Raw genomic sequence first — 20,122 nt, 5'->3', positions numbered from 1 at the left:
CCAAAAATACCTTTAAAATTAAGATTTTCTTAAGTGATTACACAAGTACAATATAATTAATGAATAAAGTAGAATTTATTCAATATTCTAATATCAACAAATCCATTTAAAAGACCATGACTAACAAACTGTCCATCTCTCGCTGCTTTCTGACTTCCTTGCGCAGCCCTTTGTCTCTACTGAGGCTTTAGTTTCATTCTTTGAAAAGGCTCCTAAAATAGCTGGCCACTGTAGTTTGTTGAAAACATTACTCAAACAGACATAAATAGTGTATTTGCAGGGAACTATTTTCAGCAGTGGATTAATACACATTTAGTGACCTGCTGAGTATTTCGGCAGCAGGATTCAGGATTGACTCAGTGCACGCCGCAGCACCCTGTTCATCATCAAACTGAAGGGAGATGCCAGTTCGATGATGTGACTCATTGGTGTGCGTTTAATAGTTTTTCACCTCTAACACCATATTTCCTCAATGGTTATTTTGTAACCCAACTGTGTCAACATAGTAGTGTTGACACTTTCTGAAGAATTTTCAGCACAGTCATCCACCACCCTCTTCCTCTCGCATCGGCTTTATCTGGTGTCCCTAGATTAATCTGATGCTGGGTTTAGTTTGTGCACCACTGCAACATATCCTTCCACAATTTGCACCATTTTTTTTAAAAGTAGAGTTGGACAGATTTAGTGCTGCTGCAAGTGTGCAGTGTTTGGGTTTGTGTGTGAGGAAGCAGTGTGGTTGTCGGCTCAGAGGTGTCAGAGCTGAAACACTTCCTCGTCCTTTTTCACTCTCATCACACCGACCTGCAGAGAACATCAACGGCTCACAGTCCACCTCAGCGCAGACTGACCTCACATGTGACACACTGACTTCCCATCATCTTATTTGACTTTTATCTCAGTTAAATAAATAGTGTGAAGCCTGTGTGGGATGTTAAGAAGCACTGGTGGAAATTATAAAAGCTGGTGAGTATTTGTATATCTATACCTAAAAAAAAATCTTAATATTTCTGGTTAAAATTTGTGGTTAAGTTGAAGCTAATTGAGGCTAGTGAATATCAGAGTTCATGAACAGAAATGTTATTCAGTTTTTACAAACACTATTCAAATGAAATGTAAAGCTAAAACAGAGCTGTCAGTCGTATTGCAACACCTTTGCTCCTCTGTAAATATAGTGACACATGTTACAGAAAGTTACAATTTTTTTCATGTTTCACAGACTAAATTTAACATGATTTTTTGTATGTTTGGTTGTGTTTTTTTAAACCTGCATGAAAAAAAAATATGATAAATCCAACATCAAACAGACGTTAAAAAATGCTATACCTGTGTTTGGATAGAGATAAAGAAAAATAAAATGTGTGTATGTCTTGCAGTAATCCTTGAGATAAAATTTTGATTTCAAATTCAAGTAACTGGACACACAGCTGTCTGTACGTCGACCCACGGTTCACAGGGCACACTCGTGTAAAAATGCCAAAGAAGTCACTGTAGAAACGAACAACTGAAACCTCTGTCATTATAAAATGAAAAAGGTCTGAACTACCTCGACCCTGCCTTGAGCTGACCGTCCATTCATACTGACTGTGATAGGGAATATACGCCACATTTTATTTGGCCGTTCATGTTGGGTTTTTGGTCAATATTTGGCGCCAGTTTGACCATGTGATCCTCCTGACCTTAACAGTGCCAAAAACAAAAGCTAGAATACCCAACATGTTCATGCAAAACATGAAATATATACGTGAATATATGTCTTTGTGCAAAGTTTCTCATAGCTGGATTTATCACACAAAATGTGATTTAGCATCTTACTAAATTAATGCGATCACAACAGCTTGTTTTTAAACATGTTTACTGGATTTTTTAAAATTAGTTCAACACATCTGTATATCTGAATGTATCTGTATAAACAATACAAAGTAAGGTGCACACAGAACACACCGCTAGGGCGCAATTTCACAAGACCTTGCATACAAAACACCTCAAAGTAAAAAATAAGAGATAAGTAAAATAAACTTACAAATAAATGTGTATGTTACCACACATATAACTTGTATTTAAAATGTTTCTACAGTGACACTATACAAGAAAAGTAGAGTCTTGTTGGGGCCCTGTGTCACTTGTGTCACAAGTCCATGGGTTTATTAGCATTTTGCCTCCAAACTTCTCCGACGTTTGATTTAATTATCAAATAAAAATGATCCGTTATTTCACAAATTCACAAATTCATATACTGATTTGTTTAACAGAGCTTTGTTTTTCTTTCCTACCCCATTATTTATCTCACGATCCCTCGGATTTATCCTACTGAGAAGCCTGACCCTTAGGTTAGGAACCACTGAGGTAAACTGACTAACTGTATATAAAGTTGTCAAAACCAGCTCAGCTTTGACCAACCGACACTTAATCGCTTCTTATACATTATTGTACCAGTATTAACAATCTTATAATGTAATAATAATATATTGCTTTTTATGTGTGATATTTAGCTGATAATACCTGCACTTCCACTTAAATAGAATTTTAAATGCAAATTTATAGGCTTTTAGGAGTATTTTTTACAATGTTATATTACTACTTTTACTTAAGTATTTATCTGACTACTTCATCCATCCCCACAGGCAACCTGTTTCATAAGATTTAATATCAAAAGGCCTGTAGACAGTGAAATAATGTGCCTCTCTGTGTCCTGCATTTGATGCATATATCAGGCATGCATGGTATTAAATCAATTGAACACAGTCTGAGGACACCTGGGATGCTTTACTGCTATCTTTAGTACAAATGTGACAAGCAGGTGAAGATAGAGACAATTGACAGCATCTCTTATTATTCACATCCTAAGCTTGTTAATCTATCACTTTACTGTTATTTCAAGATGCTTGTTTGTTTTTTAACACCTCAGCGTCCCTCACTGATCTCCTCCACTGCAGCCTCACCTTTGCTCGAGTGTTAGCACTGACTCATGAAATGTGTTGCAGTGAAGCAACATATTTGCAAATCTGGTATGGTATGTTTGTGTCACACTGTCACAGGCCAGGTTTGTAGTGAATTTAGGTCTAAATGTCAGTTTCGGTCAGATTCTGTCGCTTTCACCTGCAGTTTGAATGTAGTTTAGCAGAAGCTCCACAGATAGGAGAAACATCTCTGCAGCAGTGAGGCCTGTAGTGTCAAGTAAGCCACTGATGACTAGAGGGGAGTCTCACAGGCCACCCAGAGTTTGTCAAGCAGAATATAAAAGACGGATTAGAAATAAAAAAAGATTCTTTGGTCAAATGTGACAGAAAAAGACTAGTAAACTGGCCAAAGCAGAGCATATAGAGGTCCATGAGAAAAAACTTGTCCAGAGCAACGCTTCAAAAAATCTGTCAAGATCACAGTTAAACATCTGCAAGAGAGCTTGAGAATGTCTGCAAGGAGGTGAGATAGACAGACTGCTAAAATCCAGATTTGCAAAGCTGGCAGAGGCTGAAACAAGAGGAGAGCAGAACAAAATTAAACAAGAAGACTAATTTCAGTGTCACTAAATAAAGGGACTGGATTCTTCAGTATATGAGGACATCACATTCTGGGTTTACTGGACCTTATACTTCGTTCTGCTTAACTTAGGCCTGTTGTCCTTGTTCATGGACACTTTTTTTATTCCTTGTAGTGGTGCTAAGACCACAATACACTAATCCATGTAACCCCGACACTTACGTGGACAAGGTACAGAACCTGATCAAATGTTATGGTCGAAACTTGTTTATTTATGATTAATAATGTTTGTAGTTTGATATGTCACACAAATTTTACCAATTTTAGCAAAGGCACCAAGCTAAGGCTCTGTTAATTAGAAAGTACTGGTTTGCAGACATTGGGAATTTTTCATAAGCTCGTTGAAGGACACTGGGTCTTTATTATCATTGACAATGTTTCATTTTTTATACTTACCAGGTCTTACTGATCCCAGATAGCAAGGAGAAATTTAAAATGCGTACCAAACAAAAGTTCAGGTCTCAGGAGGACATACCTATACATGCCTTGTAAATACTGGTGGCAAAAAACCAAACAAAAATAGGCTATCATCTGTAACAACAAATGTCAACAACTTATCGTTAGACTATAATCTACATTTTGTCATTTTGTCTTTTCTGATGATCCCATTTCTTCTCTGCTTAACAGTGTGAACAAATCTACAGTATATGTTGATGCAGTATATTTACACTGATTCAAGCAGGAAACAAACTATTGAATGTACAGTTCTGCTGCCCTCTATAGGCCAACAAAAATATTATGGCCATCATTTCAGTGTGGTACAGTATATATGAACCTGTGCAGCAGAAGAATACTAATTTCTACTGGTTTAGTTTCTGTAATTTGTACAAATATGTAATCAGTAAGATTCAGATAAAGAAAATAAATGATTGGTCTGTGTGACAGCTGTGCTAGATTGAACTCAATTAATATTAATTCAAACCTATCTGTACATTTGAATGTCATCACTAACACTGGCATTGGTTTTATTTTTAACCCTCTAGATAACTTTGACTTTGGGTGTAGAATAATTCTTCCTGCCTTCTGAGTGATGCCTCGTTCATTTTTGGTGAAGCGAGGAGGGCTGCACCACCTTGGAAAAAAAGCAGGGTCCTGGGATACATCCCTGGGGTACTCCACAGCAGAAATACAAGGTGATAGTGCAGTGCCGGTCGCATTACTGCAGCAGGACCTTTCTACTTCCAACCACTCTAACAGCCACCTTCAGCCATTCAGTCCCAAATCTTACGGTGGGTGTCAGAGCTAATTCATTTGTTCATTTGGATAGGCCTTTAACACAAGCATGTTGAGCAAGACTTTACAGAGACAGAAAATGCATGTTATTTGTTGTATGACTGTAGTGGAGGCAATGTTGTGAGACATTATTCAAATAATTCTGATCATCTAACATATGATAATCAATTATTCAAACAATTTGTTGAACAACAGTGTTTCAGAAAGTTGCATATATGTATCACAGCCAGTCAACTTGCCTGTCTGTCTTTGTACTCAGACTGTAGATCTGCTGAGCTATGCAGTCCCATCAACTCAAATACTTTTCGCCCTGTCGAGAAAGTCGAGTCTCGGTCTCCCACAGCAGCGGTATGGTCCAGACCTCCTGTGAGCTCAGGACATCCAGGAAAACTGTCTGTGGGACTGGCAGACTTCACTCAGCACCCTCACTTCCTGAGGGAGACCAGGAGCAGTGGCTGCTCTAAGATCAGTGCTCCGAGGCAAGAGTGTCCGCTCTGTAGCAAAGTATGGCATCCCTCCATTACATTAAAATACATTCTGTTAGCTATTTCTAAAGGTAATTCTGCTCTCCTGGTGTCTAAAATGATCTTTTTAGGTTTTCAAATGTGTTAACATTGTGTTCATCTTGCATTTGCAGATATTTTCCTGTCTGTCAAGTTTGAAGACTCACATATGCAAGAGTCATGGGAGCAGAGTACCAGCACACATCAAGTCCAGTAGGACAGATACTGCACGGTCACCATGCAGGGGCAAGGTCAGCATCACTTCTCCTTTTATATGGAATTTCTTTTTGTGAATCTGGAAAAAAAAAATCCTTACTAAGATAATCAATTTGATGCACATATGAGGTAGCTATGGATTTTAACTCCAGTGTCTGTTGTTTTAGGACAGGACATTTGGCTGTACAGTGTGTGGGAAAGTATTCAAGCGCTCTTCCACCCTCTCCACTCATCTGCTCATACATTCAGACACGCGACCATACCCCTGCCAGTACTGTGGCAAAAGGTTCCACCAGAAGTCTGACATGAAGAAACACACCTTCACACACACTGGTGGGTTTATGTTTAATATGCTGACATCATTCATATGAAATTATTAAACTGAACTGTTGTTTTATTTTCATACATCACTTATGCTAATCGCTAACACATATGTTAGCCCTGAAACCACTAATTACTAATGTTAATCGATGATGCTTCCAGTACATAGACATATTGATATGGAAGCCCATTTCTGCCAGCACGATGAAAAAAGATCCTGCAAGTCATTATAATGAAAAACTTTATTGAAATAATGAGTACGTATCTTAACCCTTTGAAACCCAAAGCGATATCACTGTTCTTGTGCTGCTTTCAGACACCTGTCGCAAATATTTAAACTTTAAAACCCTGAGCAAATTGGTGCACTTTCTTTCAAAAATATGGGGGAAAAAGGCAATGAGCAACTTGATGAGAAATGTCCCACAAATTGCAAAAATAAATAAATAAAATTAAAATTAAATAGATGTAGAAAATTGTTGTTTTTTTTAAATAGGGAAAAACAATATTTATAAGTAATATATTATTACATTTTAAAATTATGTTACAGAATTATTAAAACTTTTAAGCATGTTTTCCAAGTAATTTCCTTGTTTGTTTGTTTTTAACTTTCTTTATTTCTTTCTATTTTTCTTCTTCTTTTTTTCTTTTTTTTTTACTAATTTTCTTGTATTTAATTTTGTCTTTAAAAATTTCTTGCTAATTTTTGGGGTGATTTATTCTTTCATTGCTCATTTCCTTCTTCCCATGTCTTTAAAAGAAATCAAACCACTTTACTCAGGTTTCAAAGGGTTAAAATAATTACAGTGCAAACTTTCTCAAAATATTGACTTAATATCTCAAAAATTTCTCAAAATTAGTTAGTGCCTCAAAAAATTCTCAAAGTAATAAGTTAATGTTTAGAAATAATTTTAAATATTCTCAAAATAATGAATTAATATCTGAATCAGAGAATAAGAACTTAATATCTCAACAAAAAAAGAGAGAGAGAACAGTACTCATTCTGGGAAAGTTTCTAATCATACTGAGATATTAACATATTAACTCATTATTTGGAAATATTAATTCATAATTTTTGAGATATTAACTCATTATTTCCAGAAAATTTCTTATTAATAACATACAGTATTAGTATGTATGTAGTAAGATCTTCAACCCAAACAAATGTTTATAGTGTTAACATGTGTTTATACTGTATCAAAACAGTCCCCTTACTTTTAACAGTGCAAAACCTATTTAAGACAACACTGTTCATATGCACATACAGCAGTACATAAAAAGAATATCTGAAATCCTTTTTTTCTCTTTTTTTAAATTTTATTTCAGTGTTTAAAAATGCATAACTTACTGCCAAAATGTTCCTATGAACACCACTGCCATGAATGCTTATATTCTGTGTCCTACAATACTTTACTAGTTACTACTACTACTATACTAGTTTATTTCGTCTGTACAAAAAACAAAGTGTAAAAACACAGCTAAGAAACAGGCCAGTAACATAATATCCTTTAAAACCATAACTTGCTTTTTACACTTTGTTATGGATTGAGCAAATGGCATGTAACATAATTATATGTAAACATCAGAGGTGCTGGCAGAGCAGGTGGATTTTGTTACCTTTGGACAAAGCTAAGCTGTTTCCCCCTGTTTCCAGTGTTTATACAAAGCTAAGCTAAGCAGCTGCTGGCTGTACCTTTATAGTAAGCATACAAATACAAGAGTGATATCAATTGTTTCATCTCATTGTAAGAAAGTGAATGCAGGTATGTGTATTTACAAAGATGTTAATCTATTATTTATTGTTTCAGGCAAAACATCCATTGGTTTGAGCCTCAAATGTCCTTATGCTGCTGTAAATTTAGTATCTTTGGGTTTTGAAATGTTGGTTGGACAAAACAACCTATTTCCAAATGTATGTATGACATGTAAGTGAATTAAACAAGGTGGTGTATTCAGTACTGTAAGTGTTATTCCTCTTCTCAGAAGTTGGGTATGGTGACTAAGTGGAACAGCTCTCAAAATTCCAGAGCAGTGACACAGTTCAAACATCCTGTGTATTCACATGACTTGTGCTGTGTTTGTGTGCCAGGTGAGAAGCCCCATGTGTGTCAGATATGTGGAAAGGCGTTCAGCCAGAGCTCCAACCTCATCACCCACAGCCGTAAACACAGGGACGACCGGCCCTACCACTGTCCACGCTGCCTCTACGGCTTCCAGCACAAAGTGGACCTCCGGCAGCACCAGGAGCACCACTGCACCTACCGCTGACTCTAACACAGCCGAGTCAACGTGTTCTCTCATGTTAGATATAGTGTTTTATATTTATATGCATAAAGGTTACTATTATCTGTGATTTGTTTGAAGGTCCAGTGTGAAGGATTTAGGGGATTTATTGGCAGAAATGGAACATAATAAAATGAATGTGTTTTCTTTTGTGTATAATCACCTGAAAATAGGAATGGTTGTCTTTGTGTTACCTCATAATGAGCTGTTTATATCTAGGCTACATTGGGAGTTAGTCCTTGTCACTGGAGTCCGCTATGTTGCACCACCATGTTTCTGTCCCAGAACAGACAAACCAAACACTGGCTCTAGATCGAGCCTTTAGCCTTTTCATGTTGGCCACAGCAGCCCCTCTACGACGAGCCCAACACCATCTGATTCTTATGTGAAACTGCTTTATTCAGCGTTTTCACCTGTTTAAATCAGTAGTCTGTTTATTTTGAAGAAAGGGAGACCTCTGCAGATCATTCAGCTCCAAGTAAAACTTCTTTAACATCTGAGGCCGTATTCACAAACATTCTGAGAAAACTCTAAGAGATCTCCTAACTAAGCCTAAAACTTTTAGTTAGGAGTCCTAGCTGAGGAGTGATTTAGGAAAGTTCTCAGAGCAACTCTGAGCAAGGAAGGGACAGAAACTTCAGTGGGATGGTGTGGTTGACCCCGTTGCTAGGTGTAATGTATTCTCTTAACAGGTGTGATTGGTTGTCACAGACACACCCTTTAGTGAGCCTGCAAGGTGTGGACACCCAGTGGAAATGAAATGAACTGCTGACTGTAGACATGTTGTCATTGTTAGTGTGATCACTCTGCTGATGGAAGGTTGAGACAGACTCAAGTCATCACTGCTGCATTTTTCCAGCTTCCCAAATATCTTGCTATTGTGATCATTTTATTTCTGGTGTGATATATCCCTAATGACACCAACCACAAATATTATCCCTGCATGATCTAATCTGTAGCACCTCATTTAGTCACTGACACCCAGCGCTTGGAGAATATTTCTCTGACCTTTGTCTTTCCACCATTTTCTTTCTTAAGCCTCTTAAAAGTCCTCTTCTCTACTCCTAACAGTTTTACACCTTAAGAGCTCTTTTAAGGTCTTAGATGCTCTGTGAATAACTTTAATCTTTACAAGACCTAGTCTTAACTTTAAGGGGAAATTCAAAGAAAACGTCGCAATTCTGAGAATTTTCTTAGAATTTTGTCACTAGGAGCAGCTCTTTGTAGGAGGAAGCTTTGTGACTACAGCCCCTGGTCTGTTTATTTTGGAGAGGAAGAGACCTCTGCAGATAATTTGGCTCCCGATGAAGATCTCCTCAACAATGAGCACTGAAGGAAGGGGACAAAGGAAAGCTTTCCTAGGGCAATGAATGTACTAGGTCAACACTGCTAACTGGGAGTTTACACTCGGCACATGGAAAAAGTTTCAACTACATGCAATCTGCAACCTCACCACTGCATGCCACTAAATCCTACACAGTGCTCCTTAACTAAACATCATGTCACAAGCAGAAATAATGAATGGCCTTACTAAAGGTGATTCAGTTTATAAGAGATGGGAGTTTTTCTGGGAAATTTATTTCCTCGTGAGATTTGTCTATACAGATTAGTGATCATGTGAGGGCAGAAGCTGATGTGCAGCTGAACTTTACTTTCCCTTTACCACAGATGTAACACTGTGGAAAGGGTAGCTTTGACACAGACTGGTGACACTGAATGATTTCATTAAATCTCTCTCTTTAAAAGCAGTGGAAATTTTGCGGGCCAGTTACTGAAATCTGTGGAGGCAGAATACAGGCTTTTATTTACTTTCAACATTACTCAGAGTAATTGCATGAACAACATTTTATTTGTGAGTTTTTCAAACTTCAGACCCCATAAAATATACTTTTATTCTTCATGTTCTCATGATGCACAGTCAAAGGTTCAGCACTGAGGACAGCAGATGCTCGCTGATAGGGGGTTTCCTTCCTGTGCAGGATGACAAAACTGTAATGCCCAGTGTAAGGGACCGAGCTGGCAGACAAGAGGAGACTCAGGTGGTTTTCAAAAGAGGGCTTTTATTTTACCCAAAAAATGAAAAGAAAAAAAAAAGACAAAATATATAATTAAAGTTCTGGGCCCATAAAAGAGGTTAAATGAACAGAACTCAACTGAAGTGACCTTAACACCACCAACAGACCTTACAAAGTGGACACAATGGGGAACATATACATATATATACACACACACACATATATATATATATATGAGGTGGCAGGCATTGGTACGGCCCAGTTGGCCACTTCCTGTATTTAACAGTTTCAGTTCCTGGGGCAGATCCTTTGCTCGGGCGTGGCCAGATGTCCTTCAGGAGCAGCACCTCCACACTGGTAACTCAAGAAATGAAAATTAGAACAACTTAAAGAAAGTAGTGACTGTACAAAAGTTAACCAAATGTGCGCGCTACAAATAGAAACTAATGTACTGTCAAAACTGTAAAATAAAATGAGTATGATGTATGAAACAAAATCCAATGTGTTGTCATTTACTTGTTTGTAATGTGAGATGTAATTAAGATAAGCTAAATGAGGAAAAAATGAACTACAAATGTAAAAGAAACCAAAGTGTGAGTGCCAGCTGGGATACAGACTTTAAAGGCACTGTACGTAAGAATGTGGCCAAAACGGTTACTGCACTCAAATTCAAAATACTGCCGCGTGTCCGCCCCCCCTCCCCTACAGATTCGAGGTTGCTGGACAGCGGCACACTGGAGACTGATTTATTTGCAGGGCCGTGTCGCCGCGTCCGTGATCTTCGGTTTTCCAGTGGACCGTTCCAGCAAGTCCGGCTTCTCTGCTGCTAACGCTGCTGCCAGGATACAACTGAGGAGAAGCCGGCTGCTAATGCTATGTACTGGGACACTGCTAATGCTGCTTGCCGTGCTGCTGTAGCTCAGTCGTAACAGTAATTGATGCTGAGACTCTACTGACTGCGTGACTGGTAGACGGCGGTGGGTGGCGCAACAGGCCAAAACACAAATTCAAAACATAAACATAGGGTGACCATATTTTGATTTCCAAAAAAGAGGACATTCAGTTTAGGGGAGCCAGAGCCAGTTTGACATTCGGTTTGGGTTCGGACAGAAATATGCGGTCGCTGTTGCTAATGCTGCTACTGCCACTTCTGGTGCTACTGCTGCTACTGCTGCTGCTATTGCTGCAAATGCCATACCTGTTTGGAACAAAGCATCATTTTGACAGAGGGGAAGTCAACTAATTGAATATGAGCAGCTTGCTAAACGTTTGACTGTATTGATTATTTAACTAAAACAACAGTGAAATGTAAAAATTCAGAGTTTTCTTCAGAAATTTGAGCTAACATGGGGAGAAACGTGAGCTAGCTTATAGACCACGGACAAAGTTGATATTCCATGACTTTCCACCACATGAACCACAAACAAACCCACCTTGCTTTTTGAAATACTGGGTGACATACTGTCGACCCTTTGCTTCTTTCTCCTCTCTTAGCTTCCTTTCTTTCCGTTCTGGACTTTATTTGATAAATTACTTAAATCACATTAAAGAATAAACACAAAATAATTTTATTAGACATTGATGGTTTTGGGTCTTAAATGCTACGGCAGTGTAGTTCACTTGACATGTTAAATTAAAGAATGAGAGGCAGTATTGAAGATTGACGCCAATAAATTTAGTTTAAAAAAGAAATGTTATCTTTTCCACCATGATTTGACTATATTATCTGCAGGTCTGTGATCATGTGAGGACACAAGTTTATGTGCAACGGAACCTTCACTGTCCCTCTACAGTACACAGATGTAGAAATGTAGCTTTGACACAGACTGGTCACACTGCACGAATTTATTACATCTCTCACTCAGCAATTGAAGCAAATTGCCAGAATTCATGTTGCACGGCATCAGTATTGAAAACATGATTTCAATCCAGAAGCTGTATTAACAGCAGCACAGTTAAGAGCATAAGACAACACAATGAATGTTGCCTTGCTCCTTACTTTTCTGCAAATTGTCACACAAGGTATCAGCAGGAGGGCTGCTTAAACTTTTACGGGTTCAGCATTAGCACAGAATATGTGCACTTGAAGGGACTTAAAGATACAGTAGATAACATTTTGTCGTATTTGCTGAAACTGTCAGCATACTCACACAGCTTTAAATGACACAGATAATCTGTGAAAAATCTCATATTCCTTCTCCCACCTCGTGTGCTTTTAATGGCATTAGCTAGAATTTACCACAGCTTATGAAAAACAACCAATCAGAGACAGGAGTCTTTCATGCAGCTGTCAATCATGTCAATTATTGCGCGTGAACTGCCGTAGAACTTATCAAACTGATCAAATATGAATCAAAAATGTCACTGCATCGCCTATTTCTCACCTCAGCTGTTTTTAGAAACATTTTAATTGGTGTATTCTTATTGTTTTTGTGTCTTGTATTAATGTTCGTTTTCTTGTGGGTTTTTTTTTTGTTTGTTTTAAAAAAAGGAAAAAATGGCCAATAAAAATCACAAAGAAAGAAACATATTTTAGTGTTTAGCTGTAAAATGAGAGGGTTAGTGACCCAGTTTAGCTCAAACAGCCACCCACCAGCCAGAGCAACCTTTCTCATTTTACAACTAAACGATAGACTAAAATGTGTTTCTGAGAACATTTGATGTGAGAAATAAGCAATACAAAGTCACCAACTACAGCTTTAAAAAAATCAGACATTTTTTTTTTTTTAAATAATTCAAAAACGAATAAAAAGATAGACACAGTCTAGTGTTACAATATTACATGTCGGGTGATCTTCACAATAGAAAGCTTAAAGTTAAATTCTATCAACAGTAAAATAACACAAGCACCCACCTGTTTCCTGCTCTCTTTGAAATCCGAATAAGAGCGCTGTACCACCTCTGTGCAGTCTCTGGTGCAAACACGCTGGATGCCTGACTTTATGTACTGTAGTGCGTGATAACTTTCAGTTTCACTATGACTTGTTCACCCTGTCTGCTATTCTATTTATCACCTGCAGGAGGCGTTATTTAGCAGGCCTGAATGTTTAGCCAGTGAGGAAAGTGGAGGGAAAAGCAGCTGATTTACAAGAAATGCCCATCACTAACTGCAAAAGGCACAGGTCATTTATTTGGTCTGCTCAGTGAGCAGCGTACTGTGGTGGGCTGTAAACCTCACAGTGTGGAGTAATGTTATGTCACAGCATCAGACAAAGAAGTGCATATGTCTGCTTTAAAACATTATATTTGTATGTAATTTATATCCAAACATTAGTTTTTCACATGTAACCATCAGATATGACCTGTTCTGGATGTATATGTGCACTTAGGGGGTACCCTTACCACAAAATGATCTTTGTTGAATCCAAACAAAGTCATTGAAAATAGGTTATAAAGCAGCACATACAAATGTGTTTGTCCATGAAAACCATGATGCATATCAGCACTCTGAGACCTTAAATGAGAATGGCTTTTTCATTCTTTGGTTTAACTGTAGGTGCCAATGAAGGTTGATATCTTGAAAGAAAAATCTCGAAGTAGAAGTCGCAGATGAACTTTTACTTTTGGTAACTATGCAGTTACCTAAAGTAAAAGACACAGACAATCAGCAGCAGCCTTGACCCCATCGGTGTAACAGAGCCACAAGCTTGTGTAATCCTTCACAGTTTGTACTCTCCAGTTCTGCATGTGCACATCACTGCAAGGTACAAAGGGTGGTGATAAACATCGCGCCTTAATTCCACTTGTATTTTTACCACTTACATTACATACTATTAGCTATTCTGGAGCTTTCAGTAATATCACACTCCTCATAGTGTAAGCCTACCTTGTAAGTGCTTATTAACATATTTGTCAACAATTATAACTCCTGATATGGATCCAAACCTGCTGCTGCCAAAGATTTTCCCCAATGTAGACCCTTCATGCCTTTACTGTAAAGGTGGTGGAAGATAACATACCCATGTTCTGGTCCTGCCCCAACTTTGGCACAGTGTGGGCCAACATTTGTAGCACATTTACAAAGATATTTCAAAGAAGACATCACTCCAGACCCCTTTTTTGCATTATTTGGACCTACTCCTGAAACCCCATACAGGCAGGCCTTATGTAGTCATAGCATTTACCTCATTGATTTCCTCATTCTTCTCTCCTGGATGAAACAAGCACCTCCATCTCCTAACTTCACGAAATAGATTAGAGACACTACGCTGCTCTTTGCAAAACTGTGGAGAGATTTGAACCTGCTTCTTAGAGTGCCATGGGAGTTAGTAAGGATGACCACAATTCTAGTGTTAGAGTGAAATCCTGCTAATCTAATTAAAAACATGAAAAGCACTTCTGACATACAGGGTTTCTTAGAGTGCTTCACTTTGTGACGATCAGACTGGAGAGAAAAGGACAGAGTCAAGAGAGAGAACTGAGTCAAGATGAAAGGTTCAAGCAGCAGCAGTCCCACCGAAACAACTTTACACTTCTGGCAAAATCGTCATCGCTTCAACTTCAAAAATGTGGAAGTTGCAATATACACACGATACACCTGTAGTTTGTGCCAGGGCTGTTTTTGTAAGGGTAATTTGATTTGACCAGCGGAAATGCAACATCAAAAATATTTTGACAAAGAATATTTGCAGAACTCAAAATAATGTGGATGCATCTATATAAGGTGCAATACTTTCGGTGTTTGATTTTGCAGTAATCCAAAATGATTTGGACTGGATTCTTTCTTTTTTTGTAATACAATGGCTTACTGTAATAATTACAAAAATTGACATGTAATCTGATCCAACCCTGAAATGAATGCTTTCTGTAATGCTCAGTTGGCAAACACCTTAAGGGCGACCATTTTTGTGATGACTTAAAAAAGAAATCAGCGTTGGTTGGGAGCGCAGGGGTAGGGTGGGAGGGACGTAGACGTATCTTTCAAAATTGTAATAATTTGAATAAGGGAGACTTCCCATGCTTGTAAACATTATCATTTCTAGTATGTGCTGCAAACAAACATAACACAGTATCCATGAAAGAAGGAGTGAAAATGGCTTTCAGGTCAGTGATAATACAAAAAAGAGGAGGGGAGCTGTTGAATGCAGGAAGGTGAGAAAATGTAATAGGCTAAACATGCACGAATACAGACACCTCATGGCATGACGAACCCTGAAAAAGGACTGGGAGCTATTGCAACAAGCTGGCGTCCTGCCACAGGTAGCACCCATCTCTTTATGCTGATAACACAGTATATAGATTTAATCACATATGATTACACACACCCTCCAGATTTTACTAACTGCTTATATACTGTTCACATTGTTTACAGCCAAGTTTAAAATGATTTAATGTATTAAACATGACTACGATATGCTAATTTAACCATTAGGCATTCATTAACTGTTCATACGACAGTTATGGATGCTTCTGATGGGCTACAGTTGTTAAAAATACATTATAAGGATTTAAAAGATCAATCACCACGATCGTTTTGCTTTGCATTATGTTTATTTAGGAAAGGTTTCGACACAGAGCACACATTGCACAGTTACAGTGATTTCTGATGTGGACACAGCTTCAGGTTTTAAAAGCCTTTCTGGGTTTTGTACCACTGAGCTCTGGCAACAACATCATTGGAGTAGTCTCCACCTGTTGTTCTGCCATCCACATTATCATAGGAGTGGACGTTCCCATCCCCCATATTGTAGGCTGCTATTCCTCCTGCAGAGACAAACACAAATGAGAACAAAGCGAAGAAAAGTGGGAAGAGAGTTTCAGCCTACTGACTCAATAAAACAAACCTTTCAGCTGCTGCTCCGTGTTCCAGCCAGGAAATTTGTTGCGGATGCGTCCAATAAAATAAACCAAGATCTCTGCGCCTTGAGAGAGGTGTTCCTCACTGTCCCATGCACCCCGCGCAGTGTGTCCACCTCCATTTGGATTAACATCAACCTACAGAAATGGAAATGAAAATGGATGGACACTGCTGTTATGTGAGGCTCTGCTAAGAGGATGTGAGGAGCAGTAGTATTTATTACAACCTGCATCAGTCCCCAGGCGTTATACGCTCCTCTGTTTGAGTCATAGTCTCCCCAGCCATTATGTAATACATTTCCAGCCCTGGACTCTCTGGAGATGATGGCGGCAATCAGAGCTGGATCAATTCCGTATTTAGCTCCCACGGAGTTGATTTTAGACCTGAACCTCTCCATTCTGCCTGAGTCAGTGTCTGCCATGGTGTGTGATGCCCTCACACCTTCAGAGAGAAGTCACACAGAGAGCAGAAATATGACCTCAGTGCAACAAATGTGACTGTGTCCTAACAATGTAGATGCACACACACAGATGGTTAGATGACAGCTACATGGTTATTTTTTTTCTACTATTTTTGATCAAAGCAGCAAATGTGTCTGTAGCAGTATTTACCTGAGTATCCCAGCTTGTCCTGCTGAGCCGTTTGCCATGATGCACCAGTAGTTTCAACATTCATGATGTTTCCATAACCTGGTAATGTTCAGTTTTTTAGATCAGTTTTCACCAACACACCCAAAAATCGACATTAGCACATAGTGTAAGGACTTGAAAGGACTGTACAGTTACATAACCAACACATATTAACAAACAGGAGCCACCGTAACATGTGTAACCTGTACATAGCATGTATAGTTAAAGACCTACAAAAGTACAGATTGAAACAAGAGTAAAAGACAGGTGCACTCTATGGGGCGACAATAACGAAGTACATCTACTTGAGTATTGTAGGCTACTTAAGTACAGTTTTTGAGTATCTGTACTTTACTTAAACATTGTTTTTTTGGATGCTTATGACTTTTATTCAACTACATTTAAAAGACAAATATTTTACTTTTGACTCCACTACATTTTTTTATGATTGTTACTGTTACTTGTTCATTTGAAGTATAGCTTTGAGGTCAGGGGATGAGTTTTCTTTTCTTTACCAGCTGGGACAATGTGGCAATGGCTAGAATTGATTTCAAGTTGTGTGTGTGTGTGTGTGTGTGTGTGTTAACTTTAATTTGTTAACACAATACTGTTGCAACCTGCAGTTTGAGGAAGGGTGTGGTCTGAGTCAGGGGCCCCCCCACCGCACACTTTACAACCCTGGCTGACAAAATTGTACAGCTGTGTGTGTGGTTGATATCATAATGAAGGCTGAGTTCATAGATGGGTGTGGTCCGCGCAAGGTGGATGTAAGGAGAGGGCCATTGCACCCACACACACACACTTTACGCCCCTGGCTGACATCTGGGCTGGAGAGTGATCCCATTGCAAGACAGGCTCTCCGACTGTGCTCCTCAGGTGCTTGCTGCATGTTTTTAACAGTTAAGTTTGAACTTGTCGGTGGTAACAAAAGTTCCTCACCACCAGCATACCCTTGGCCACATCTGAAGTCCGTGTTTGAGATTTTTGAAATGAAAATTCACATCGTTTTAAATGTTTGCTCCGTTTGCTGCGCGCAAAACTAAATAAATAAACAATGAAAACGAGAATGGCTGTCCCTTTGACGACTTGATTGTGTTCCTATAGTCATTTCTGTAAGCTTTGTTTCATATGCTACAAGCTTTTTCATTCTATGGGCGCCAGTACAGGTGCATTGGGTGCTGTAAACGCACAATCTGTTGACATCAAAAAACACATCAGTATTTTTAAAGCATTCACACAAGTACTTTCACTCATATTAAATCTTAACACTTTATTTATAACACAATATTTGACCACGAGTATCTCTACTTTGACACAAGTAATAGAGCTGAGTCTCTTTTCCACCACGTCATGTGATTTAAAGCTTAAAATTTAAGTTATATCAGCGATAAAATAACAAAAGCACCCACCCATTTTAATCGTTTCCTCTTCTACAGTTCTCCTTGAAAGTGGAATACGAGGACAGTCACGCAGTGTCCCTCTGTTTCATCTGGTGCACATACGCAGGATAATGGCCGTATTTATGTCAGGATTTTACTTTCACTTTCCCAATGACTTGCTCATCCTATCTGCTATTCTATTTCTCGCTTGCAGGGGGCGTTATTAATCAGGCCTGGATGTTTTACCAGTGAATAGCAGAGGGATAATCAGGTGAAAGCAGCTGGTTTACAAGAAATGGCCCTGACTGAGTTTAAAAGTTGCAGCAGCTTGCAGGGCATTCAGCCAGTGGCAGACTGACTGTGGCAGGTTGTAAACCAGACAAAGTAGTAAATGCAACTTTCAGTATAATGTGTGCAGATTGCACCACGAAACTCCAGATGAGGGATATTGAGATTTGCACACAAATCTGTTTCATTTTTATTCCTTAATATAAGTTGTTGAGCTTGCAGATATTTTGCAGGCCAGTTACTGAAATCTTCGGAGGCAGTATACAGGCTTTTATTTACTTTCAACATTACTCAGAGTAATTGCATGAGCGACATTTTATTTTTGAGTTTTTCCAACTTCAGACCCAATAAAATGTACCTTTGTCTTTTATTCTTCATGTTCTCATGATGCACAGTCAAAGGTTCAGCACTGAGGACAGCAGATGCTCGCTTATAGGGGGTTTCCTTCCTGTGCAGGACGACAGTAAAACTGTAATGCTCTGACTTCAGTTAGCGCTTGTGTAAGCAGTCAACAGGAAAGTTATTTTCTGCATGACATGACAACACAGGGTGTGACTAGATACAAAGCAAAGATGGTTACTTGAGTGCAGAAATACACACATACACACATAGAATAATAATAATAAAAGGAAATATACATATTCCATCATCCATCATGTTATACCTTCTAAACATGAGCATATTGGCGTTGGGATTGTAAGCATATTAGCATGCTGAACATTAATTTATCCAAGCCTAGAAACATTTTCCACATGCCTCATATCACACAGCACAGTTTACAAGAAATGGGTGTTTTCCTTTAACTGCACTATCACTGTCAGACAACTACATTGTTCTGCACACCTGACCTCATTTACAGATGAGCTGTTGTCCCTTCACCCAGGAGAACTGCCAGTTTCTGTTGTAAGGAAGTCTGGGATTTTCTTGGTTATTTCTCCAAAATCTCTGACTGAGGAGAACTTTTTACAGTGGAAGAGGAAATGCATTTCTGTGTCTACCTCAGCAGTTGAGCAGTGATGACAAAGACGCTCCTCTCTGGGCAGCCATGTCTATGTCCCTGTTTCTCCTGCCAGCTGATGGTCACACAGGGTGCAGATATTCAGCCAATTTATATTCTCTGTTCAGGCTCAAATAACAATTTAGTCTACTTTGTGTTTTTGTTTGACTTCTCTTGTATTGCAGGTATAGATGTTACCAAAATGTTAAGGCTAGGGATGTCATGATACCAAAAGTTCAGTAGTCGGTGCCGATACCAGTAAAATTACACGATTCTCGATACCAAAGTCGATAACACGGTAAAAAAAAAAATCCTAAGATCCCATGTACTTAAACAAGAAATACTTTATTAAAATATTTGCATAAAATAACATTTTTATCAACAGACTGACATTACTTAGATTTTTTCTTTTTCTCTTTTCCTCTTTACCTATTTTTCGTCAATAAACTATTTAAATATTTACTATCTAAATCACGCTCACAGCGTTTGAGCCAACCACAAGAATGTGTGGAATTTCGTTGGTTTCATTTATTGTCTGTCCAGTCCCGGTGCAAACAGCGTTTTTTGACGTCCGTGGTCCAGGTCCAGGTCCAGGTCCAGTTGGGATTGTGCCTAAAAACATTTTCCACATGCTTCATATCACACAGCACAGTTTACAAGAAATGGGTGTTTTCCTTTAACTGCACTATCACTGTCAGACAACTACATTGCTCTGCACACCTGTGATAGTGTGAAGGCAAAGTCTCAAAGTTTATGTCGCAGCAGAACTTTTACTTTCTCTATGTAGTACAAAGATAATCAGTGGTGTTAACCCCATCGATGTGAGGTTAAGCCACAAGCTTGTGTCACCATTCACAGCTTGTACTTTCCAGCTCGGCTCAATGTGCACATCACTGCAGGAACAAAGAGTGATAATGAAAGTCATGC

General features: G+C 38.7%; 3 protein-coding genes across 3 annotated transcripts in view; 1 reads left to right on the top strand and 2 right to left on the bottom strand.

The window, feature by feature from the left end:
• The window catches only part of LOC126389773 (myosin-10), a 667,776-nt gene that overhangs the window by 262,990 nt on the left and 384,664 nt on the right, over positions 1–20,122 (bottom strand). The gene's annotated exons all lie outside the window — the stretch shown is intronic.
• On the top strand, positions 716–10,601 carry LOC126389788 (zinc finger protein Gfi-1-like). The gene is made up of 6 exons (XM_050043663.1): positions 716–963; positions 4,521–4,766; positions 5,030–5,274; positions 5,408–5,524; positions 5,657–5,822; positions 7,897–10,601. The coding sequence occupies exons 2-6, from the start codon at positions 4,568–4,570 to the stop codon at positions 8,073–8,075; spliced, it is 906 nt and encodes a 301-aa protein (XP_049899620.1). The 5' UTR covers positions 716–963; positions 4,521–4,567; the 3' UTR covers positions 8,076–10,601.
• On the bottom strand, positions 15,577–18,074 carry LOC126389792 (lysozyme g). Its single transcript, XM_050043668.1, has 5 exons — positions 17,941–18,074; positions 16,514–16,591; positions 16,129–16,343; positions 15,889–16,039; positions 15,577–15,808 (listed from the first exon to the last, which is right to left on the bottom strand). The coding sequence occupies exons 1-5, from the start codon at positions 17,942–17,944 to the stop codon at positions 15,672–15,674; spliced, it is 585 nt and encodes a 194-aa protein (XP_049899625.1). The 5' UTR covers positions 17,945–18,074; the 3' UTR covers positions 15,577–15,671.

The sequence above is a fragment of the Epinephelus moara genome, chromosome 5 (genome assembly GCF_006386435.1).
Source record: "Epinephelus moara isolate mb chromosome 5, YSFRI_EMoa_1.0, whole genome shotgun sequence".
In the NCBI taxonomy this organism is placed as follows: Eukaryota; Metazoa; Chordata; class Actinopteri; order Perciformes; family Serranidae; genus Epinephelus; species Epinephelus moara.
The sequence above is the reverse complement of the archived record's forward strand: the minus strand, read 5'-3'. Positions and strand labels throughout refer to the sequence as shown.

Coding starts and splice junctions, on each gene's coding strand:
- LOC126389788 (XM_050043663.1), top strand. CDS start 4,568: ATGCCTCGTTCATTTTTGGTGAAGCGAGGAGGGCTGCACCACCTTGGA. Junction 4,767..5,029: donor ATTCAGTCCCAAATCTTACG/GTGGGTGTCAGA, acceptor CTTTGTACTCAG/ACTGTAGATCTGCTGAGCTA. Junction 5,823..7,896: donor ACACACCTTCACACACACTG/GTGGGTTTATGT, acceptor TTTGTGTGCCAG/GTGAGAAGCCCCATGTGTGT.
- LOC126389792 (XM_050043668.1), bottom strand. Junction 16,344..16,513: donor GGACAAGCTGGGATACTCAG/GTAAATACTGCT, acceptor TTCTCTCTGAAG/GTGTGAGGGCATCACACACC. Junction 15,809..15,888: donor CACGGAGCAGCAGCTGAAAG/GTTTGTTTTATT, acceptor TTGTCTCTGCAG/GAGGAATAGCAGCCTACAAT.